The 23,952-nt window shown below is 55.8% G+C and overlaps 1 protein-coding gene across 4 annotated transcripts in view; it reads right to left on the bottom strand.

The window, feature by feature from the left end:
* Window positions 1-6,344: 6,344 nt before the first annotated feature.
* The window catches only part of SECISBP2L (SECIS binding protein 2 like), a 39,181-nt gene continuing 21,573 nt past the window's right edge, over window positions 6,345-23,952 (bottom strand). For 3 of the 4 annotated variants that reach the window (XM_038750131.1, XM_038750132.1, XM_038750133.1), the window contains exons 8-18: window positions 20,798-20,932; window positions 19,642-19,725; window positions 18,255-18,422; window positions 17,910-18,051; window positions 15,077-15,246; window positions 14,413-14,530; window positions 12,228-12,390; window positions 11,427-11,647; window positions 10,908-11,062; window positions 10,344-10,563; window positions 6,345-9,779 (exon numbers count right to left, since the gene is read on the bottom strand). In XM_038750131.1, the coding sequence (XP_038606059.1) occupies window positions 9,037-9,779; window positions 10,344-10,563; window positions 10,908-11,062; window positions 11,427-11,647; window positions 12,228-12,390; window positions 14,413-14,530; window positions 15,077-15,246; window positions 17,910-18,051; window positions 18,255-18,422; window positions 19,642-19,725; window positions 20,798-20,932 (2,319 nt within the window). In that variant the 3' untranslated portion in view covers window positions 6,345-9,036. The remainder of the gene's footprint in view (window positions 9,780-10,343; window positions 10,564-10,907; window positions 11,063-11,426; window positions 11,648-12,227; window positions 12,391-14,412; window positions 14,531-15,076; window positions 15,247-17,909; window positions 18,052-18,254; window positions 18,423-19,641; window positions 19,726-20,797; window positions 20,933-23,952) is intronic. The other variant, XM_038750134.1, reaches the window with a different exon arrangement.

Genomic DNA, 23,952 nt, shown 5'->3' with positions numbered 1-23,952 from the left:
TTGGAGTCAGAGGTCACGGGTTCTAATCCCTCCCCCGCCACTCGTCAGCTCTGTGACTTTGGGCAAGTCGCTTCACTTCTCCGGCCCTCAGCTCCCTCGTCTGTAAAATGGGGATGAAGACTGTGAGCCCCACGTGGGACAACCTGATCACCTAGTAACCTCCCCAGCGTTTAGAACACTGCTCGGCACATAGTCAATGCTTAATAAATGCTTAATAAGTGCCATCATGATCATCAATCGTATTTATTGAGCGCTTACTGTGTGCAGAGCACTGTACTAAGTGCTTGGGAAGTACAAATTGGCAACATATAGAGATAGTCCCTACCCAACAGTGGGCTCACAGTCTAAAAGTCTAATGATCTTAGACAGTCTAATAATCATTATTATTATTAATATAAGTGGAGGAGCTGGGATTAGAACCCATGACCTCTGACTCCGAAGCCCATGCTCTTTCCACTAGGCCACACTTATTGAGCACTTACTGCGTGCGGCACACTGTACTGAGTGCTTGGAAAGTTCAATTCAGCAATAAAGACGAACCCTGTCCACAACGGGCTCACAGTTTAGAGGGGGGGAGACAGACATCAAAACAGGTAAACAGGCATCAATATAAATAAATCGAATTATAGATGTATACGTGAGGCAAAAGGGAGACGGAGCTGAGGAAAAGAAGGCTTAGTCTGGGAAGGCCTCTTGGAGGAGATGCGGCTTCAGTAGATTCAGGAGGTTGGGGAGTCGGGCAGGGGCTCGGTGGGTTCCCCGGGCCTCCAGCCGGGCCTCCCGCCCAGCCAAAGAGCATGGGAATCACTCTGCCTGGGATGCCTTCCCTACTTTTCTAATAAAACGTGTCTAAGACTGACCTCCTTATCTTCCCTCCTAAACCCTGTCCTCTCCTGACTTTCCCATCAGTGTGGACAGCACTACTATCCTCCCTGTCTCACAAGCCTGCAAACTTGGTGTCACCCTTGACTCCGCTCTCATTCACCCCACACATCCAATCGGTCACCAAAACCTGCTGGTCTCACCTTCACAACATTGCCAAGACCCACCCTTTTGTTGTCTGTCTCCCCCTTCTAGACTGAGCCCATTCATTCATTCATTCATTCAATTATATTTATTGAGCGCTTACTGTGTACAGAGCACTGTACTAAGCACTTGGGAAGTACAATTTGGCAACAGGTAGAGACAATCCCTACCCAAAAATGGGCTCACAGTCTAGAAGGGGGATACAGACAACAAAACAAAACAAGTAGACATCAACAGCACCAAAATAGGTAAAATAATTATAGGTATATATACATCATTAATAAAATAAATAGAATCATAAATATATACATATATACACAAGTGCTGTGGGGCAGGGAGGGGAGTAGAGCAGAGGGAGGGAGTAGGGCTGTGAGCCCACTCTTTTAGACTGTGAGCCCACTGTTGGATAGGGACTGTCTCTATATGTTGCCAACTTGTACTTCCCAAGTGCTTAGTACAGTGCTCTGCACACAGTAAGCGCTCAATAAATACGACTGATTGATTGATTGATTGATTGATTGAGTAGGGGCGAAGAGGAGGGGAGGAAGAGCAGAGGAAAAGGGGTCTCAGTCTGGGAAGGCCTCGATTGTTGGGTAGGGATTGTCTCTGTTGCTGAATTGTACTTCCCAAGAGCTTAGTACAGTGCTCTGCACACAGTAAGCGCTCAATAAATATAATTGAATGAATGAATAATAATAAATAATAATAATGGCATTTGTTAAGCACTTACCATGTGTCAAGCACTGTTCTAAGCACTGGGGTAGATGCAAAGATCATCAGGTTGGACACAGTCCATGTCCCCCATAGGGCTCACAGTCTCCATTTCACAGACGAGGTAACTGAGGCACAAAGAAGTTAAGTAAGTTTCCCAATGTCACACAGGAGACAAGTGGCAGAGTCGGGATTAGAACCTACATCCTTCTGACATCCAGGCCTGGGCTCTTATCTACTAGGCCATGCTGCTTCCTACCAATCCTGACCTATTTTCAATAGGTTTCAATACCTGTTCTACCTTCTCCTTACACTGTGAGTCCCATGTCCATCGGCCTTATTAATTTCTATATACACCAGAGTTTAGAACAGCAATTAACGCACTGTAAATGCTTAAATACTATAATTATCAACACTGTCATCATCAATCATCAAACGTTGTGGGGCTGGGGGTGAGGTGAATAACAAATACTTTAAGGAGCACGGATCCAAATGCGTGGGCTCCCTAGAAGGGAGGGCTAATAAGGTAAAGGGGAGAAATGACGGATTAATCAGGAAAGGCCTCTTGGAGGAGGTGTGATTTTAAGTAGGGCTTTAAAGGTGGGGAGAGTGGTCGTTAGATCGGAAAGGGTAGTTCTCCTTGAAGAAAGTCTTCATGACAATCAGGTTAAGAATAAAAAATAGGAAATGCACTGCCCAACTGTTGGGCATGGGTGTGGGCGCAGGGTGGCGAAAATGGTCTGGGCATGGGGTGAGGGGGACAGTGTGTCCTTATGTTGTCTTTGGTTAAGCTCTTACTAGGTGCCAAGCACCAGAGTAGAGACAGGACGATCATATGGGGGCACACGCAGGACTCGTAATCTAAGAGGAAGGAAGAGCAGTGATCTTTTCTAAGTGGCGGAGCGGGCATGAGAAGCCAGATCTACTGATGCCCAGGCTTGTGCCCTTCCCCGACTAGGCCATGCTGGCAGCGTGGCCGCAGGGAGTTAGAGGCCAGGCGATGAGGATGGCATGAGCGTGGAGAGATGCCAGAAGCCGGGAAGGGGAGCAGAGGGTGTGTAGCAGGGATAAGAAGGTTTGATCGTGGGCCCTGTGTGGCGGAGGTGGGGGGGACACATAGGTGGGGGTAATAAGGGCGTCCTTCCTGCTGCTGTAGACTGTCAGCTCCTTGTGGGTAGGAATTGCATCTTACCAAGTCTGTTGTATGGTACTTTCCCAAGTGCTCAGGACAGTGCCAGGCACACAATATGTACCACAGATACAGTACAAGATTGCTTGCTTGCTGCCTTCGTGGGTTCCTGGTGACCAGGCCGGTGGTAGAAGCTAGTGCTGCCCCGTCCTCGGGCTCTCCAGCCCGCTAATCTCCTTCGGCCGGGGTCGGCCTGGTCGGAAGGAGCCGTGGGGCGAAGTCATCCCAGCCCAAAGTCGGGCGCGGCGGGCACGGCGGGCACGGTGGGCACGGTGGGCACGGTCCGGATCCTGGCGCTTCCCTGAAGTTCCCCGGGAAGCCACCAGGTGGCGCTCTGGGATAAAACAGGCTCCTTATTCTTATTCAATCGTATTCATTGAGCGCTTACTTTGTGCAAAGCACTGTACTAAGCGCTTGGAAGAGTACAATCTAACAACAGACACATTCTTGCCCACAACGAGCTCACAGTCTAGAGGGGGAGGCAGACATTAAAACAAATAGATAAATAAATTACAGACCCATACATAGGAGAAGCAGCGTGGCTCAGCGGAAAGAGCCCGGGCTTTGGAGTCAGAGGTCATGGGTTCAAATCCCGGCTCCGCCCCTTGTCAGCTGTGTGACTTTGGGCAAGTCACTTCACTTCTCTGTGCCTCAGTTCCCTCATATGTAAAATGGGGATTGACTGTGAGCCCCACGTGGGACAACCTGATCACCTTGTATCCCCCCCAGCGCTTAGAACAGTGCTTTGCACATAGTAAGCGCTTAACAAGTACCATCATTATTATCATTATTATATATATATATATATGCATATATGTATATGTATGTATATTCAAGTACATATACTGTACCTACCCCTGCACTTAGCACAGGACCTACCACACAGTAAGCGCTCAACAAGTTCCACAAAAAAGTGTTGCAACTCCACATTTTCAGGTGAGTTTCCTCATACATTTATGAATGAATTCAGTACGAAAAAAAAGAGTCCAGTTTGAGAACCAGGTTACCAGTCCTTGCAGATGTTGGCAGCTGGATGAACCGTTGAAAAGACTAGCTACTTTCTGTCAGCCAACCCCTGGCATCAGGCTCCTGACCCCTTAGTGAAGAGCGGGTGTGGCGCACGTTCCGCGCAGGGTTGCGTACTGAACCCCCAAACCAAACCACCGCGGCCGGGAGCTGGGGACGGCCTGGAACTGAGTGAGGCCTGGGACGAGGTACAGAAGCGGGCTTGGGGGGACCTGAGGCTGCACTGGAAGGGCCTGGGGCCTAGGGGTTGGGGCACAGCCGATTTGGGGCCGGAATGGATAGGCGCTCTGACATTTTTTTTTATGGCATTTATTAAGCGCTTACTATGTGCAAAGCACTGTTCTAAGCGCTGGGGAGGTTACAAGGTGATCAGGTTGTCCCACGGGGGGCTCACAGTCTTCATCCCCATTTGACAGATGAGGGAACTGAGGCCCGGAGAAGTGAAGTGACTTGCCCAAAGTCACACAGCTGACAATTGGTGGAGCCGGGATTTGAACCCATGACCTCTGACTCCAAAGCCCGGGCTCTTTCCCACTGAGCCACGCTGCTTCTCACGACATGACCGAGACCGTGCCCTAGACAACGGGTGAGGTTAGAGTGGCCCCCGGCTGTGGCAGGGAGCAGGACCTTGGGCTGTTACAAGGGCCCATAAGGGGCCAGAGGGTGATGGGGATGAACCTCAAAGCTGCCTAAGGTCTGGGATCTGGGGCAGCATGGCTCAGTGGAAAGAGCACGGACTTTGGAGTCAGAGGTCAGGGGTTTAAATCCCGGCTCCACCACTTGTCAGCTGTGTGACTTTGGGCAAGTCACTTAACTTCTCTGGGCCTCAGTTACCTCATCTGAAAAATGGGGATTAAGACTGTGAGCCCCCTGTGGGACAACCTGATTACCTTGTATCCCTCCAGCGCTTAGAACAGTGCTTTGCACATAGTAAGTGCTTAATAAATACCATCATTATTACGTGGGGAGCCTGCAGACCATGGGCAGGAGTTTTGGGGTGCAGTGGAGGGTGTGGGGGGGGACGGGACCTGGTGTTCTGATGGGACACTGATGCAGAGCAAAATTCCAAAATGGCAGGGGAAGGGAGCAGGAATTAGCCCCACAGGGCCAGGGCCAGGGGCGGGATCAGGAGCAGGGCCTGCCCCAGGACAGGGCCACAACTGTTAACAAAGCAGGATAACCAGGATGGTCTGTGGGATGGAGGGGCCAGTGTAGCAGGATAGTGTAGCGGGCACAGAGCTGCCCAGATGAGAGGAGGCAAGGTTACGTCTTACAGAGCTGGGGAAGGGGGAAAGGCAGGGAATTGCCATTCCTCAAATACCACCCCCTACTAGAGCTGGAGGGTGGCGGGATCGGAACAAACAGCAGGAAACACTTCCTCCAGCACGGGGGTGAGCACAGGAAATCCTTTATCATAGGGAACTATGCAGCCTGAAACCCCCTCAGGTTCACAGCGTGTTGGACGGATCCTTGGACAAATGTCTGGGCGGGGTCACAAGCAAGGGACAATCAGGGATGGAGAGAGAAGAATCAGGGGTGTTGGATGGTCCGTGCTGGGTCACTGAGGGAGAGTCCAGGTGGTGTTATTGGGTCACCGTATAGAGTCAAGGATTGAGGGGAGAGCCAGGGGTGTCCAAAGGCTGATCCCTAGTGCTGAGGATGGGTGCCAAGGGAGGCAGCCAGGACCCCGTTCCTCCAAGCACCTCGGTGTCCATGATACACCGAGCCCTCAGCTGGACAGGCTCTGGGGCTGAGCCAGGGAAATGTCACCTAGGGACTGAAACCAGGGGTGAGACAATGGGGAAGCCTGAGGAAGCGGCTCTGGGACGGGGGCTGTCCTGTGGCAATCGAAGGGTTGGAGAGCCCCCCACCCAAGACCCTGTGGGCCTGGGTGACGTTGCCTCGAGCAGGACCGAGTCCACAAGGGTGACTGGGCTACAGGAAAGGCACTGCTGACTGAAGCCCGGCCCCGCGCTGCCCCTCTAGACCCAGAAAGCGGCCGTGCCAAGCCCAGGCTCCCTGTGAAAATAGGCACTTGGGAGGCTGCCAGTGCGGTGGGGGGTATATGCCAGTCACATCTAACACCTTCTGGTGAGTCCTCCTTCAGAAGCCCCTTCCTCCCTGGCCCAATCACCATCACCCCGTTGATCGCACAGTGGCCCCAGTGACTCGGCCCAGGTGCCTGGCAGGGGCAGGCTTGAGGCCAGCCGGTCCAGTCCCCTGCCTCTCCCCTCCGGCCTGTTTGGCCCACCCCTGACTGGTGGGCTGGGCGCAGCCTCTACCTTCCCAGGGGAGGGAGAGGGAGGCAGTGGGGAGGTGAGGACGGAGCCACCGCCGCGGAGCAGAAGCCGAACACGACAAGTGCGGGGACGAGCCCCGGCCGGGCAGAGACGACGGATTGAGAATCGATTTATTAGTTCTGAGAGAATCCCCACAGTATGTACATAGTGCAAAAGCGCTGCTATTCTTCCCGCCACAGTCCACACATCAGTCTCCCTCTCTCCTGCCCGCCCACCAGGAACAGAACACGCCCAAGCCCCGGCCCCCTCTCACTGCCGGGGCACCCGCTACCTGGAGAGGAGGGTGGGGGTCATGGGTCACATGCTAAAGCCGAGTGCCGTGACACGGATGGCCAGGCCCTCCTGCCGTTCAGAGAACTCCCTGCGGCCTAGAGCATGCCAGATCCAGACTGAGCCCCGTGGCAGGAGGATCCGGGTGCCAGTGGGCTGGAGAAGTCTGGTCTGGCGTGGGTGGACGGGGCCGGGACGGACATGGCCTTGGGAGGCTTGGCCTTGCATGGCAGGGGAGGGGAGGGAGGGAGGGAGGGAAGGAGGAGAACTGTAGATGGGAAGGGGTTCTGGGAAACAAATCTGAAATAGAGAGCGAGTTTTTAATCTTTACAAACAGGGTCAACGCGCAAAGGGACTCCAGAAACATCCGAGTGCTTGGCACACAGTACAGGAAATACTTAAAATGACACTTTGGAGCAAACAGCAGCTTTTCAAACAGTAACACTTTTGCCTACATATAGTCACATTGGATTACAATTTTACACCTTCACGTCCACGACTGAACTCCCCACCCCGACCCAGCACGCTTCCCCCGGCTGAGGGAAAGAAGAGGTGGCTGGAGCGGAGCGGCATACAGAATCATCGAGCTGCCGCCGGGAGTTCCTTTTCCACTCCATTTCCTTCTCTCACCCCGTCCGAGGCCTTGGAATGGGAATGGGCTCGTGCCACTTCTCCCGGCCTCTTCCCCGGTATCAGGTGCACCAGTCACAAACACAGCCACCCAACCCCCAACCACCCAACCTGAACGCGTGTCACTGAGACAGACGCCCTCCCACCGAGGGACCTACTCAGCCAGAAAAAGTCCATTTGTGGAGCTTCCCGCCCCCAGTGTCAATTGGCTATGTACACATTGAAATGGAAACCCAACTTCGACTAAATAAAGAACTTGCCTGTCACGATTGCCCCGGCCCCGCCCCTGGCCCCGAGTCCCTCGCCCCACCACCACAGCTGGGCTGGATCTGCTCTAACCCAGAGCCTGGAGCACTTGGAAAATCTGCAATGACCTCGCCAGAAATTGGGATGCCACAGGCCACCTGCCCTCAAGAACAAAGTGAACTACAGAGGCCAAGAACAAGGGAGGAGCTGGGCTGAGCCGGCCCCTCCGGGTGAGGCGATGCAGGAGACCCGCTGCTGGGAATGAGCACGCACTGGAAGCAGCCTGGCTCTGCACTGACATTTTCCCTCACTCTCAGCTGGCAGGTATTTTGGACCCTTCCCTTAGCTAGACAATGCCCCCATGCCAACCCCTGGGGCAGGAAGGCTGGAGGGGAAGCTGCCCAAACGGAGGATTTCTGGGTCTCCATTTCTGACTAGTGGCGGCCTAAGTACTGGGTCGTTCCTCCTGGAGACCCTGGCCCTGGCCCCAGCCACTCTCGGTTGTGCTCCATCTTTCGGGCCCCCTCAGCCTTTCTTGGAAAGCCTCGTTCCTCCAGGTCAAGACCCCATCATCCTTCTAATGGGTCCCCAGCAGCCCACAAGCCTGGACTGCCAAGACTCCCTTCGGCATTAGGGAAAAGAGTCCGGGCGTGCTCACCGGCCCCACGGCCACAGCTCCCAGGGTCGGAGGCGGAAGCTCCTCACCCCACCACCGGGGCCGCTTAAGCCCCTGCCCGGGGCCACTCCCCTGGAGCGGCCGGCAGCATTGACACCCCCTTTCACTGGGGCCCCCGTCTCATGGGCTCTCGGAGCCCTTCCTTAGCCCGTGACCCCTAGCTGGAGGGGGCACCGCAGGCAACAGTAGGTCCACGGACGTCTCCCTCAGGGAGTGCTGGCACTGTCCAAGGCCATTCGTCACCCTGGCCGTTTTGGCCCTGGGCAGGGAGCTGCCCGGGAACTCCCTGCTGTGTCTGCGTTGGCCAAGTTTGGGGCCTGGGTATGCTCCCAGGGCTGGGTGGGGGAGCTCTTCCCATCATCCACTGACGGGCGGTGTGGGATCCCCTGGGACACGGGCTGTTTCCCCTTCCCCTACCCCAACTCCCACCTTTCAGAGGGCCTCAGTAGCTCTAAAGTCTCAGCCGCAGGCTGAAGAGAACCCACCTACCTCCGCTAACCCTCCCCACCGTCCTCGCCTGCCTTCCCGAGCACCTGGCCCCCACTGGACCTGCCCGGAGTAGCCAGAGCCCACAGAGACATCAGGGGAGGCGGGACCGGGCCACCCCCAACCCAGAACCAGCCGTCGGGCGTACAACTCGGCTCCAAACACTCCCCTCTTTGAAGAGTGTTGCTCAGAGTTGGTCTTTCTGCGTTAGTTTTTTTTTTTTTTTTTACAAATCAGCTGAAACTTTGCCACCGGAACTCACTCAGACAGTTCTGACAGACTCAGATGCCAATTAGAAGCTAAGCTACAGATCATAATTAAACAAGTAACAAAGACAGCTACAAAAATATTTCTATTGGGAATTAAATACACGTATTAAACATCCGACAGTGCAAAACGTGGAGATGAAGCCTGCGAGGGGGAGGGGGCAGCAGCCCCTCGCACAGTTAGTTGGTGGGTGGGTGCGGGTTCCTGAGTTACTGGTTTGGCGGGGCGGGGGCAGGGGAGGGGCCGGGCCCGGGGCCCTCTGCACGGGGCAGGCCACCCCCGGGTGGCCGCCTCTGGGCCCCACTTGTTGATTTCTCCACCGTCACCACGGTCCACTCGGATCCCGGCTCGGCCTGCTCGGGGCCCCCAGCCGCCACCGCTCCTGCTGCCACATCCTCCTCCTCCTCCTCCTCCTCATTTGCCTCCTCCTCCTCCTCCCCGCCACTCCGATCAGCGCCATCTCCCTCCCCTGCGCCGAGGGCCTTGCCCAGCTGTAGGGTCTCCATAGTCCTCTGGGTCTCCGACACCCAGGACTCAATCCGGCTGGTCAGCTGGACTTCCGCTGATATGGGGGCACGGGGGTAGTCGTCGTCCTCCTCCTGCTCCTCCTGCTCCTCCTCGTCCTCATCCTCCTGCTCCTCCTCAAGCATCCCCGGGACCAGGGTGCTGGTGGTGCTGGTGATGGATGAGTTGAGCAGGTCGCGGCAGCTCCCGTCCAGCGACCCCGTCTCTGTGCTCTGTTGCGACGCCCACTCCAGCTCGTCGGGTCTCGCTTCCTCCCGCTCGCTGGCCGGGCCCTTCCCGGGGCCGGCGGCCAGCGGGGGCTTACAGGCCACGGCGCTGTCCTGCTGGACGGGCCCGGACTTCTCGGGGGTTTGGCCTGCGGCTTCTCTGGTGAGGTCGGCGGGGTCTGGGCCGTCGCAGGTTTCCACCATGTTCCTCCAGTTGGTCTCTGCAAAGTGCGAAGAAAGGCTTGCCCGGGGCCTCGGAGATCACGAGGCAATGAGAGGGGAGTGTGGACTGGGCAGCGAGGTCATTGGTCTGGGGCGAAGCTCCGGAAGGAGAGGGGCTACAGACTAAATCCAGTGGCCCTAGGTGGGACCAAAGGCCACGAGCACCTCCCCCGAAAAACAAGACTTCTGGCACGCACCCCAGCACGCATGGTGGGGAGCAAGGGGTGGTGGCAGGATAGTCGGGTCAGAGGGCAAATAGCGGGCTATGCCCTGCCGGACCAAGCCATGCCTGCCCAACTGAGCTTACTTCACCTAGCAGCGAGGTGGGGGGCTTTAGTTCTTCCCAAACAAGGAGCTGGGGGAGCGGGGACTGGGGGCAGCCGTCACACCTTGCGGGATCACTTAGATCGTCCCCAGAACTTAGTACATACAGTAAGTGCGGAATTCCCACCAGCATTCACCCTATTACTCCACGACTTCACCAACGGCATCGAGGGCCAGGTGGGCAGGCACGGCTGAAAATCAGCCGCTCGACTCCCAGCCGAGGGGTGGCCACCACTCACCGTATTCCTTCTCGTTCACTTCGGAGATGGGCTCGGAGATGACGCTGCAGAAGGAGATGGCGCTGGCGGCGGAGGGGTTCCGCGAGTGGCCCATGTGGTGCGGCGCCTTCTGCACGCTCCTGAGCGCTTCCTCGGCGTGCTCTTGCTCCAGAGCCGCCACCATGTCCCGGTAGGCCTTCCTGGCCTCCTCAGTCAGTGCCACTAGCTTGTGGAACAGATTCTGCCCCGGACGGTAGGTGACGTCAGGCTCCCCATTGTGGTGCCTCCAATCCCTCCAGCCCGGCCCCCCCAGAACGCTGCCTTTCTCCTGGCCCCAACCCATCTAGTCCAAAGCCTCCCCCACTCGACCCCGGGCCACTCCTCACTTTAATGAGGCAGCTCCACTGGGTAAGAACCCAGAGACCCTCGAATAAGGGTGATGACCTCACTGCCCGAGCACTTTGACAGGCCACTAGGATGGGATGGGGCTGTGCTGCTTTTCATCCCCTGGGTTATTAGTGGCGGTGCCCCACAACTGGCCCTCAGCCAGCCGGCCGGCCCTCCCTGATCCAGGGTGCCCCTCACCTCGGCCCCTGAGTAGTTGAAGATGCCCACGACGCTGACGGGCACCAGCTTGTTCACGCAGCGGCCGAGTGCCTTCCGCCCGAGGGCGAATACGAAAGGGATCTCCTGCTCCCGCGCCATGGCGATGACATTGCAGAGAGCCTCGTCCAGGCCGCCTGAAGAGGTGGGACAACCGGGCTCAGACCCTGGGGACGCCCATGTAGCCTCCCGCGAGCAATGAGGGCCCTGGGATGTGTGCCCCAGGTCCCTGCACCCGATTGTCTGACCCCTGACTGGCAGAGCATCCCCTCATGGTCCACAGTGGGCACTGAGGCCTGGAGCCTCTCAGGCCATGTCGCCAAGATGCTGGGCCCGGGGAGCAGTCTCGCTCTCCCCCTTCACTTATCCCCCTCAGGCCTCACCCCCTCCCCCAGACGTACCAGAGGCCCTAAGGAGTCGGGTTCCCCACAGAGCGTCCTGGCTGGGGACACCGCAACCCTACTCCCCTCCAAGCTGCCCCCCAGCGGGCCTCGTGCTCACCTTTCGACTGGATCTTCTCGCAGTTGGGGGAGATGATGACGCACTTGATCTTGCTCAGCTTCATGTGCTTGGTGACCTCGCGGAGTCCCATGACCAGTCGCCGTCGGGTCTTGGCTCGCACGGGGTCTTTTTGGTACACGCGCTCCTGGAAGCTGACCAGTTCCTGCAGCAGCAGCGTCACACACTCGTCGATCTCCTTGCTGAGGACCTGGTTACAGTACCTGCAAGAGGCCGGTGTGGGCCGGGGCTGGAGGGATGGGGTGGAGGCGGGCTCGGGGGACAGAGGGCTCTGGAGGCCCCTGCAGGGGACATTAGCTTTATATCCCAGCTCGGGAACTGCTGGTCCAGAGTTTTCCTGCCCAGCCCAACTTTACTGCCATTTTCGAGTGGACTAAATATTTGACTTGAATGCAGAAATGCTTGACTCCCAACAAATAAAAAAGGGAGCCTTTGTGAAGGGTGAGTGGAACTCCTGACCTTGTGCTTTTTTTAAAAAAAACCTTCAGGCACCCTTTCCTTCTCTGGGAGCAAAGAGAAAACAGAACAACAGTGTTTCAGACCCCCCAGAGAAGTGTCTGGTGAGTGTGTGGGGCTAAGTGGGGGTAGGCGTGGGGGTAAGCAACCTGCAGTCCATGCTGGGTCACTGGGGGGGGGGGGGGGCAGTCATGGGGGGTTGGATGGTCAAGAGGGCAAACCTGGCCCTCTTGGGTGTGCTCACCACTGACTCCATGAGGAGGCCGCCGAGCCTCCTTTGGGGAGCCACCGCCCACCCCTTGATTGGCACCAGTGCCCGGGCCTTACTCTCGGAATCGTTTGCTGTGAATCTTGGTGATTGCGGACGACGCCATTGGACTTCCGATCCCAGAGCTGGCCGGAGAGCCTTGGGACACGGGGGTCATGCAGTATGGAGAATTTTGGCTGGCAGGGGACAGGGACGTGTCGCTGGGCACGCTCAGTCCGGCTTCTGAGGGAGGGGAAAAGAGCTACTGTAAGACGTCAATCACAGATGGGAACACCCATTTCACCCGCCGGACCGGCGGTCAGGCTTTCGGTCAGTCTGCAGGAGAGTAGACTTCAAACGTGAAACATCCCCAGCACTCCACCTCGCAGTGTCCCGAACACCCATCCCCCTGCACTCTCAACTCCATCCATGCTCCTCAGGTGGCTTAGGTTGCCACCACCCTTCTTGAACCACTATGGTCTAGATTCCTCTCCCGTTCCCTGTGCCAAGCCTGTCCTCTCCAACGTCCCCAGTGACCTCCTCATAGCTTAAGCTCTACCCTGTTCAAGCCTCCCTGACCTCTTGGACACCTCTGACACCAATGCCCCCTCCCTGCCCGGTCTCTCGGGAATGCTATCCTGACCCCGATCAGGCCGACACAGAGTCCTCCTGGTTCTCCTCTTGCCTTCCCGGTTCTCACTCGCTGTCTCCACCTCAAAGTGCAGGCAGCAAGGCCCCATCTCCTGTCCCCTACTCTTCTCACTCCACGCTCACACACTGTGTGGAAAGCTTCAGCTCCCTCCTCTCAGTGTGGGACGTCCAGATCTACCCAGAGTCCCAACCTCTCCCCTGCTTTCCAATCTGACATCTCCTCTTGCCTCTCTCCGCCTGGAAGGCCCACTGGCACCTCAAGCTCCATGTGTCCACCACTGAACTGCCTGTTCTCCCTCTTAAGACCTCCATTCCCTTCTCCCAGTGTCCTCATCCCCATCGAGAATACCACCACCCTCTCTGTGACAAAAGCCGCCACTCTTCGCTGTCTTCTGCTCGCAAACTTTAAGCGCTCAATAAATTGCTTTGATTGATTTCAGCTCTCACATTCAATCATCCTGCCGATCCTCCCTCCCTATGTTCTCCGGATCTGCCCCTTCCCCTAACACCATCATCAACGGTACTTATTGAGCGCATACTGGGTGCAGGGAACTGTACAAAGCATTCGGGGGAGTACAATGCAACTGAGTTTGTAGACACATTCCCTGCCCAAACAGTCACTGTCTTAGGTCTCTGAGCCACCCAGCCAAGGATAACAGACCACTACACACACACTTCACTGGCCTCTCTCAGCCCCCAGCCCACAACCCACAGAGCCATCCAGACTCTCCTCAGGGGACGTCACTAGACCCCGCTCCTCAGCGGTCCCCATCGAGTGCCAGACTCCCTCCGCCTCGAGCAGAAACTCCCGCGTGCTTGTATAGCGGCTCCGTGTCGGCTCTCTCCCTTGTCTGGCATCCGCTCCCCTCTCCCACCCCTCTCCGACTCCCACTCTTCATTTTGCTCAAGTTCACCTTCTCACTGCTGTCCTCTCAGCCGCCCCCTAATCCCTTTCTCAAGCTTTTTGCCCAGCCTGGAATATTTCCCCCAGCACCCTAGCCTCCTCAAGCCTGCCAAACCTCAGCCTTCCCTACCTTCAAACCTCACCTCCTGTGCACGTTCCCCAATCAATTCATCCTGCTGAGGTCCCATTGCCCTCCTCTGGCATTTTGATACTTTGCCTGCCTGTCTCCCCCTTTAGAGTGGAAGCTCCTTGAGGGCAGAGCATGCTTCTGTGGCACTTTCCCCAAGTGCTCAGTCCAGTGCGTCCCCCCAACCCCAACAGCAGGTGTCCGGTAGACCCCCTCGCTGCTCTTGGTACTACCTCTGGATCCCCAGACAGGCCTCCCCTCTGGAAGTGTGAGGTCTGCAATCTGCGCCACCTTCCCCACCCATTTCCTCCTGGACAAGGCACACCAGGGGTAGAGGAGCTAAATGGAGAGCCTGCCCCCACCAGCCACTGGGCACGGCCCCACCTCACTGCCCAACAGGACAGAATGACTCAACTGGCCCATCATGGAAGTTGTCAGTTACGGAAAGCGAGTGAGGCGCCGAGCAGTGGCCACCCACCAGGCCACCACAGCCCGGGCTTGAAACTGTCCTGGGGCAGCTCGCCCACCAGCCCGCCCAGCAGACCAGCGTGACAGCTTCAGATGACGCAGCCGAGAAGCGCACCTTCTGGCGACGCGGCCGCCCCGTAGCCTGGTGGGGTCTCCCTCGGCTCCTCGGCTCCTGGGAGAGCAGGGTCCACTGCCAAACGCCCTTTCTTCTCTTCTCGCTCTTTCAGGATGATCTAGAAGCAAAGGTTCCTGGCCCGTCACCCCGCCTTGGTTGTGGGATTCGTAAACGCCCCCAGTCAATGAGGCTGCCTCGGCCTCCTCCTCCAGAAAGTCCAGCTGACAGATGGAAACGGACTCTGGCTCAAGGAACTCAGCAGTCTGGGAGGCGTCTTCGAAGCTCAGTGTGGGAAACCCAGCAGGCAGAGACTTGGCTGCCCAGGCCCCTGTCAATGACCAGAAGACTGTGCCCCCAGGGGCTTGGCACCCTGGGAAGTTCCCGGTCTGGCCCCGCCTGGTCACCCTCCGCCTCTCTAGAGACAGCGGGCTCCTTTAGAAAGTCGGTCTATCAGACCAGGGGCAGCAGTTTCTGTTCCAACCCTCCACCTGCCCACCTACCTCCAAGCCCTGGAGCTACCCCAGCCACAAGCCACCACAGGCAAGTGTCCATCCTATATACCCAGGGCAGTGCAGGTGGTACTGTGGGTGGCACTGTGGGGTCTCGGAGAAGCCGAGTCCCCGCTTCCCCCTTCCCACCAAGCATGGTGGCACATGGAACATACCTTTTTCAGTGCGGTGGGTCTCTTGAGTTTGGCGATCTCTCGCTCTTTCCCTCTTTTCACCCTGGGAGCAGTGGAGTCCAGAGGATTAAGGGACGGTGGGGCAGCCTGGCCTCGGGGCGGGGGTTTCCTGCCACCGGAGTCCTTTGTGTGGAATGGGGCTGTGCTGACCACTGAAAGGAACAAGCATGTGTCTGTTACACTGTACTCTCCCAAGTGCTTAGTACAGTGCTCTGTACACAGTAGGAGCTCAATAAATATGATTGATTGACTGATTTCACCTTGATCCTACCGGGGCTCCGATGCTGGCCACTGCCTGGTCCAACGGAGAAACCCTATTAGAGGGTGCTCTGGGGGAGGGACCCACTGGCGGGAGCGGTCAGAGAGCTGCGGCCTTTAGACTCAACATGCCTGCTGGTGCCACTGATTTATTCGCTCAATCGTATTTATTGAGTGCTTACTGTGGGCACAGCACTGTACTAAGCACTTGGGAGGATACACTACAACAACCAACAGACACATTCCCTGCCCAAAATGAGCTTACCCCTTCCATTAGCTGAGGGCTGGGCGAGGGGGGGTCAAGCCAGCCTGGTAACACCCCGGCTGCGGGGTGGCAGCCTGAGAAGAGGGAGAAAGGGGAGCCTCCCAAGACCCAGGGCTGGATTAGCTCTTTGGCGGGGCTCAGGACAGCTGGAAACTGGGAGGTAGACCCCAAAGAGCACAGCAAACCTAGAAGCCTCCTCCCCGTCTGCGGGCTCCACAGGCCCCAGACATGGGCCATCTCCATTCCTTCCCTTCCTCTTCCAAAAGCACCCAGCAGTCCTGGCATCTCTGCCCCACGCTGCCCTGGGTCCCTGAGCAGAGCCTGTGCTTTTCTTGGGGGGTACACCCCGGGGACCCTCAAGAAAGAGGGCAGCCATGGAGGGAGGAAATGGGGCTGAGCTCAGAGACGCCTGGGGTGGGGGGCTGGCGGGGTCCACAGTGTGGCTCAGTGGAAAGAGCACGGGCTTTGGAGTCAGAAGTCATGGGTTCAAATCCCGGCTCCTCCAACTGTCAGCTGTGTGACTTTGGGCAAGTCACTTAACTTCTCTGTGCCTCAGTTACCTCATCTGTAAAATAGGGATTAAGACTGTGAGCCCTCCGTGGGACAATCTGATCACCTTGTAACCTCCCCAGCACTTAGAACAGTGCTTTGCACATAGTAAGCGCTTAATAAATGCCACTATTATTATTATTAGTAGTAGTAGTAGTATTACAGTCAGAGGAAGCCGGTCACTGGGTTTGACAGCTCATGTCCGTGACCCCTGAGGTCCAGATTTCAGTATGGCAGATGTGAAGGAGGGAGCTCTCTCGTTTCAGAGGCTGAGAGCCTCAACTGGGGCGGGGGAGGGATGGGGGTGCTGGGGAGCGCCAATAATGGTAATAATGATGATATTTATTAAGCATTTACTATGGGACAGGCGCTGTACTGCATGCATTCTTTTAGACTGTGAGCCCACTGTTGGGTAGGGACTGTCTCTATATGTTGCCAACTTGTACTTCCCAAGTGCTTAGTACAGTGCTCTGTACAAAGTAAGCGCTCAATAAATATGATTGATTGATTGATTGATTGTACTAAGCGCTGGGGTGGATACAGATAAATTGAGTCAGACCCTATCCCTGTCCCATGTGGGGCTCACAGTCTCAATTTCCATTTTACAGATGAGGTAACTAAGGCACAGAGAATTGAAGTGACGTGCCCAAAGTCCCACGGCGCACCAGTCACGGAACCGGGATTAGAACCCAATACCTTCTAACTCCCAGGCCCGTGCTCTATCCACTACACCATGCTGCTTCTCAGGAACCCAAGAGCCACAAAACACAGACAGGTCCCGGCTGAAATGCGGAAACCAGGAGGGTCAACAGTGCCCTGAAGGGACGGTGAGGGCGGAGGCAGAAAGGGGGTGGCGCACTGTAGCCTCCCTCCTCAGAAATTGCCTAACTCTGCCCATTGGCTTTAAGGCACTTGATCAGTTCTCCCCTCTCACTTAGCCCAGCTCACCCCCCCTTACAACCCAACAGACATACTTAGCTCCTCCTACACCAACACACTCTCTGTACTTCCATCTTATGTGCCTTGCCACTGACCCCCTTGCCCAAATAATAATTATAATACTGATGATGGCATTTGTTAAGCGCTTACTACACGCCTTCTAGACTGTGAGCCCGTCTTCTAGACTGTGAGCCTGTTGTTGGGTAGGGACCGTCTCTATACGTTGCCAACTTGTACTTCCCAAGCACTTAGTACAGTGCTCTGCACACAGTAAGTGCTCAAAAAATACGATTGAATGAATGAATGCCAAGCACTGTTCTAAGCGCTGGCCTGGAACTCTCTCCCCCTTCATAGCTACCAGACCACCGCTCTTGCCATATTCACGCCATCCCAAAATCATCTCTTCCAAGAGGGCTTTCCTAACTAACCCCTCTTTTCTTCACTCTATTCGCCCATCCTTCTGGGTCTTCTATGCCCTTGGGTGTGTAACCATTAAGTAGTTTGTTACTCACCACTCCCCCAGTCCCACAGCACTTGTGTATAGAGCCTCATATTCTGTCTCCCGCTCTCTGTATCCTATTTTTATGTCCGTCTCCCCCTCTAGACTGTAAGCTCCTTGGGGGCAGGGACTGAGTCTATCGTAGCGTACGCCCCCAAGCATTCAGTACAGAGGCCTTCAGAGTAAGCCCTCAGTGAATCCCAGTGACTGACTGATTGGTTGCCTCCGCACCCCCCAACCCCCCATCCCCTTCCCCGCCATGCCAGATGCAAGCGGCTCCCCGGGTAGGATGGAAGGAGCCTTACCAGTGTAGGACAGGGGCCTGGTGTTGGTGATCTGCCGCGCCTTCATGGCCTGCTGCTGCTTCTCCAGGGCAGCCAGCATATCACCCAGATCCAGCTGCACCGGCGTCTTACTCTTCTTCCCTGCCGCCTTGGACAGGGCCTCCTGTCAGAGGGACCGGGATGAGCTGGCCATGCCACCAATGCCGCCTGCACCGAAAGCTGGGGCCAAGCACACTCTCCCCGCCTGCCCCTGCCCTCCCTGCAGGATTGTGCCCCCAAGGACTGGTGGGCCCCCTACCCAGCTCCGCAGCACCCTGCCCGCCCCTGGCCAGGGCGGGTCCCTGAGCCACTAGGACTCGCCCACACCTGCAGCTTCCTCTGCTCCATGCTGATCTCAGAGTACTCCTGCGCCGTGGCGAGGGCTGCTGCCAGAGCCTTCTTCTTCTGGCTCTTGGCCCGCTTAGGGACGGACGCGGTGATGGGGATGGGAGTTTGGACTATGCTGATGGGGGAATTCTCCGGCAAGCCGGTCAACTAGAATGCCACAAAAGCCAGAGATGAGAAGACTGAGAGCCCGGGATGCCCAGCGCACAAAGAAGAGATCTGGCTGTGAGAGAGCTGACGATTTTGACACCTGTCTACATGCTCTGCTTTGTTGTCTGTCTCCCCCTTCTAGACTGTGAGCCTGTTGTTGGGTTGGGACCGTCTATATGTTGCCGACTTGTACTTCCCAAGCGCTTAGTACAGTGCTCTGCACACAGTAAGTGCTCAATAAATACGATTGAATGAATGAATGAATCCCCTCTGACTCCAACTGAGGAGCTCCCACCTTCAGACCTTGGTGACCCTTCTCCGTAAGGTCCTATGTACCGAGGGGCGCACAGGGCGCATAGAACGGGCTCCCAGGAGGTGGCATGGCCGAGAGGAGACAGCACATGGGGCCGGGAGTCGGGAGCCCCGAGTTCTAGTCTCTACTCTGCCCTGCCCACTGGGTGACTCCAACAGGCCAAGTCCCTTTACCTCTCTGGGCCTTGATGTCTTCCTCTGGAAAATGGGTAAAAGATCCCTGTTCTCCCTCTGTGTGTGTGACCGGTCTAATTAACTCATACTGACCCCAGCCCTTAGCATAGTAGTATGATAATAAAAATGATGGTGATAATTTAAAAAAACACAGAGTACCATTATGATTGCTATTTTTGGGCATTGCTTCCCCCACTCCCTTGTTTTTATGGTCAGTAGGAATTCACAGATCGCTGTCACTAGGGCTGTTGGTAGAGCTGGGGAGAGGCAGGTGGGCAGGAAAAAGCCCTGGCAGAAAGGTTGCCCAGAGCGGCATCGGGTGAGCCCCACTGCCAACTGACTTCCCTAAATTCTTGGAGAGCTAGAGCAAGAAGCAGCATGAGACAGCGGAAAGAGTGAGGGCCTGGGAGCCAGGAAATGTGGGTTCTAATCCAGGCTCTGCCATACACCTGCTGGGTGACCTTGGATGAGTCATTTAACTTCTCTGTGCCTAGGTTTTCTCATCTGTAAAATGGTGATTCAAAACCTGTTCTTCCTTTTGGGAGCCCCATGTGAGGCAGGGACTGTATTCTACCTGGCGAGCTTGAATCCACTCCAGTGCTTAGTACAGTGCTTGGCACATAGCAAGCGCTTACTACTACTATTATTTTTATTATTATTGACAGAACCAGATTAGAGATTCTGCTAATCTGGTAAAGTTATGTGGTTGACCGAGTCGCTAGTTATAACGTACCACTTTCGTGGAGATTTTTCGTTGCCCGCTCTCATCTTTAGCATTTCCAGTGTCACTGTTCAATTCTGGGAACTCATCTTCATCCTATAATTAAGTTTTACACTATAAGAATCAACGGAATTGGCTCAAAGTTTTCAAACCAGCTTATTTGGGAAATTTATTTTTACAGTGGGCTCGGGAGTATCAGATGTAGCAGTGATGTGAAAACCTGAAGGTTTTGGAGAGAATTAGGACCACCTTGAACGGAAAGACCGACTGCCTGCTGAGCGGTCGGCTCTTGAATCTAAGAAACCCGCTCTCCCTTCCACTTCGACAGAGACAGCCTATGTGTCTTTCCCTCCCATGCGGGCAGTAGTCCACGAAGAGGGAGCCCGGGGGGGAAACCTGAAGAAGTCACTCTAAGCGGCAACTCACGCCATTCAGAGAGTTGGAAAAGAGGCTTGAAGCCCTTGGACTAACCGAGATTCCTGGATTTCTGTCAATGAGCCTGATCTATACTGACCTTGCCTTTACCCTGCTTCTCTGGGGGCCAAAGTTTCAATTATTACTGTGCCCTTCCCAAACTCGGGCAAGGACCTAACTTCTCCTCCTTGCCTCCCAGGAAGCAAGGCTGCTCCACAGCTATTTCCTCCCAATGGGCTGAGTCCCCGGCAGGAGACCCTTTCCACTTTGTGCTGGGCTGAACCTCACCAGGATACATGGTCTCCCCCAAACTCCATGAACTCCTAGCTGGTTTCACTCCTCACATGACAAGGGAACACTAGAAGTTAGAAACTCTCAATGAGCAGAAGATAACCAAGGGCGGAGGAAAAATCCCAGGGCTGGACACGAATGGTGCCATTTGGAAGCCGTGGGCTCAAATCCACCTTGCTCGAAAAGGTGGGCTCTTACGTAGCTCTGTGCTCCAAGCTGCCGAACAGTAGCAGATGCCACTTCGACCAAGTCAAACACCATCTGCTCTGGGGGCCGAGCACCCAAGCACCCTCCCAGCTGTGTCGGGGACCACCAGAATGAAGCAGCGACCCAGCAGACTCCGAGGAGGGCCTGGCCAAGTGGCCCGTGCCCATTGGTGGGAAGCTGGGTTCACCCCGAAGGAAAACGTTCGCAAAGCAAGATCGCTCAATCCGGCCTGGATTTCGCCCAGGCAGACGGTTACCTCAAAACAGAAGGAGTTGGGGCTCGGCTCTGCTCTGCTTGGCTGGCTTGGGGTGGACAGCTTGACGTCCGGTCTCCTCTGCCCGCTCAGCTTCCTCTCTGAGCTCGTGCTGTGCTCCCGGCACCTGTAGCTAGCCTGTGGGAGCCACGGGCCAGAAGGGTCACTCACACATTCCAGTGACCCAGCCCCCCAGAACAACCCCCTGCCTTCCTCCACTCCCTCACCCCCAGGGTGGCACCGAGGCAGAGGGCGACCAACGCCCGCATGAACCCGATGCGGTCACTGGAAGCTACGAGGTTGACAGGAAACCATAAGGAGCCACTTGAAACCCATTGGAATCAGAAGCACATTGAACACTGACTTCATAGCAGTGTTCAAGCAGTCACAGGACACCATAAGGGTTTTGAAGAAAATTGTTTCTTAACGTTAGCCTCCAAGAACCCCAAGAATGTTTTCAGTGGGTGCCAGTCAAGTCTGAAGTCCTCAGGCAGAGGGAGTCGAAGGGACCGCTCTTGCTGCCCTCCATGGCAGGGGTGGGCAGGAGAGGCTCCATCCAACCTGAGCAGTTCCTCTCCTATGGCAGCAGCAGCGGAGGCCATGGCCTTGGGGCAGGGGAACCAGAGGCAGCTGGCTAGTCTGGCCAAGACAAGGGTAGGTCCCGCAAGCCCCTAGGGCCAGAGCTAAGTGGAAGAAATGCTCCATAGTAGCACTGTACTGCGAGCTTGGAAGACTATAGTGTAATAGAGTTGGTGGGCAGGCTCCCTGCCTATAAGGAGCTATAGTCTGGTGTAAGCTCAGCTGACACCTCTTTTCTCTGGACAAGATGGGAAACCCCTCAAGGGCAGGGACTGCAGCTATAACTTCTTTAACGACTTTGACCCCTTCCTCACATTCCTTCTCTCCTTCTCCATGCCCACTCTGATCCTTGGAGACTTCAATATCCACATGGATATCCCTAACGACTCCTCTGCCGCCCGCCTTCTATCTCTCCTTGACGCTGCCAACCTCTTCCTCCACCCCACCTCACCCACTCACCAACTTGGTCATACCCTCGACCTCATCATCTCCTACCGCTGCACTGTGTCCACCCTCACCAACTCTGTGATCCCTCTCTCTGATCATAATCTTCTCACCTGCCTCCTCACTCACACTCCTTTCCCCTGTAAATCCGTATTACTCCCTCACAGAGATCTCCGCTCTCTGGACCCCACCCATCTTTCGGAACGCCTCACACCCCACCTCGCCGCCCTCTCCTCTCTACCCAGTCTTGATGATCAGATTACTGCTCTCAACTCTACCCTTTCTACTCAGCTAGACTCGCTCGCTCCCCTTTCCCTTCGCCGCTCTCGCACCACTAACCCACAGCCCTGGATCACTGCCACTGTCCGCCTCCTTCGCTCTTATGCTCGAGCTGCCGAACGCTGCTGGCGAAAGTCTAAACACCATGCCAACCTCGTTCACTTCAAGTTTATCCTTTCCTGCCTTAACTCAGCCCTCTCTTCTGCCAGACAAAACTATTTCTCCTCCCTTATTGACACCCATGCCCATCACCCCCGCCAGCTCTTCCGTACATTCAACTCCCTTCTCAGGCCCCCGGTTCCTCCCCCTCCTCCTTCCCTCACCCCCAACGATCTGGCCTCCTACTTCATTAACAAAATTAAATCCATCAGGTCCGACCTCCCCAAAGTCTCTTCCCCCCTTTCTCCAACCCCCCGGCTCTCAACATTCTCTGCTACTCTCCCATCCTTCCCAGTGGTATCCTCAGAGGAACTCTCCTCCCTCCTCTCAAGTGCTACTCCGGCCACCTGTGCTTCTGACCCCATTCCCTCTCATCTTATGAAATCTCTCGCTCCATCCCTTCTCCCCTCCTTAACTTCCATCTTCAACCGCTCACTCTCCACTGGTTCCTTCCCCTCTGCCTTCAAACATGCCCATGTCTCTCCCATCCTAAAAAAACCCTCTCTTGACCCCACCTCACCTTCTAGTTATCGTCCCATATCCCTCCTACCATTCCTTTCCAAACTCCTTGAACGAGTTGTCTACACGCGCTGCCTAGAATTCCTCAACAACAACTCTCTCTTCGACCCCCTCCAGTCTGGCTTCCGTCCCCTTCATTCCACGGAAACTGCGCTCTCAAAGGTCACCAATGACCTCCTGCTTGCCAAATCCAACGGCTCATACTCTGTCCTAATCCTCCTCGACCTCTCAGCTGCCTTTGACACTGTGGACCACCCCCTTCTCCTCAACACGTTATCTGACCTTGGCTTCACAGACTCCGTCCTCTCCTGGTTCTCCTCTTATCTCTCCGGTCGTTCTTTCTCAGTCTCTTTTGCAGGCTCCTCCTCCCCCTCCCATCCTCTTACTGTGGGAGTTCCCCAAGGTTCAGTGCTTGGTCCCCTTCTGTTCTCAATCTACACTCACTCCCTTGGTGACCTCATTCGCTCCCACGGCTTCAACTATCACCTCTACGCTGATGACACCCAGATCTACATCTCTGCCCCTGCTCTCTCCCCCTCCCTCCAGGCTCGCATCTCCTCCTGCCTTCAGGACATCTCCATCTGGATGTCCGCCCGCCACCTAAAGCTCAACATGTCGAAGACTGAGCTCCTTGTCTTCCCTCCCAAACCTTGTCCTCTCCCTGACTTTCCCATCTCTGTTGACGGCACTACCATCCTTCCCGTCTCACAAGCCCGCAACCTTGGTGTCATCCTCGACTCCGCTCTCTCATTCACCCCTCACATCCAAGCCGTCACCAAAACCTGCCGGTCTCAGCTCCGCAACATTGCCAAGATCCGCCCTTTCCTCTCCATCCAAACCGCTACCCTGCTAATTCAAGCTCTCATCCTATCCCGTCTGGACTACTGCACTAGCCTTCTCTCTGATCTCCCATCCTCGTGTCTCTCTCCACTTCAATCCATACTTCATGCTGCTGCCCGGATTATCTTTGTCCAGAAACGCTCTGGACATATCACTCCCCTCCTCAAAAACCTCCAATGGCTACCGATCAATCTGCGCATCAGGCAGAAACTCCTCACCCTGGGCTTCAAGGCTCTCCATCACCTCGCCCCCTCCTACCTCACCTCCCTTCTCTCCTTCTACTGCCCAGCCCGCACCCTCCGCTCCTCCACCACTAATCTCCTCACTGTACCTCGCTC

This window comes from Tachyglossus aculeatus, chromosome 8 (genome assembly GCF_015852505.1).
Source record: "Tachyglossus aculeatus isolate mTacAcu1 chromosome 8, mTacAcu1.pri, whole genome shotgun sequence".
Taxonomy (NCBI): Eukaryota; Metazoa; Chordata; class Mammalia; order Monotremata; family Tachyglossidae; genus Tachyglossus; species Tachyglossus aculeatus.
Note: the sequence above shows the minus strand (reverse complement) of the source record. Positions and strands in the feature narration are given on the sequence as shown.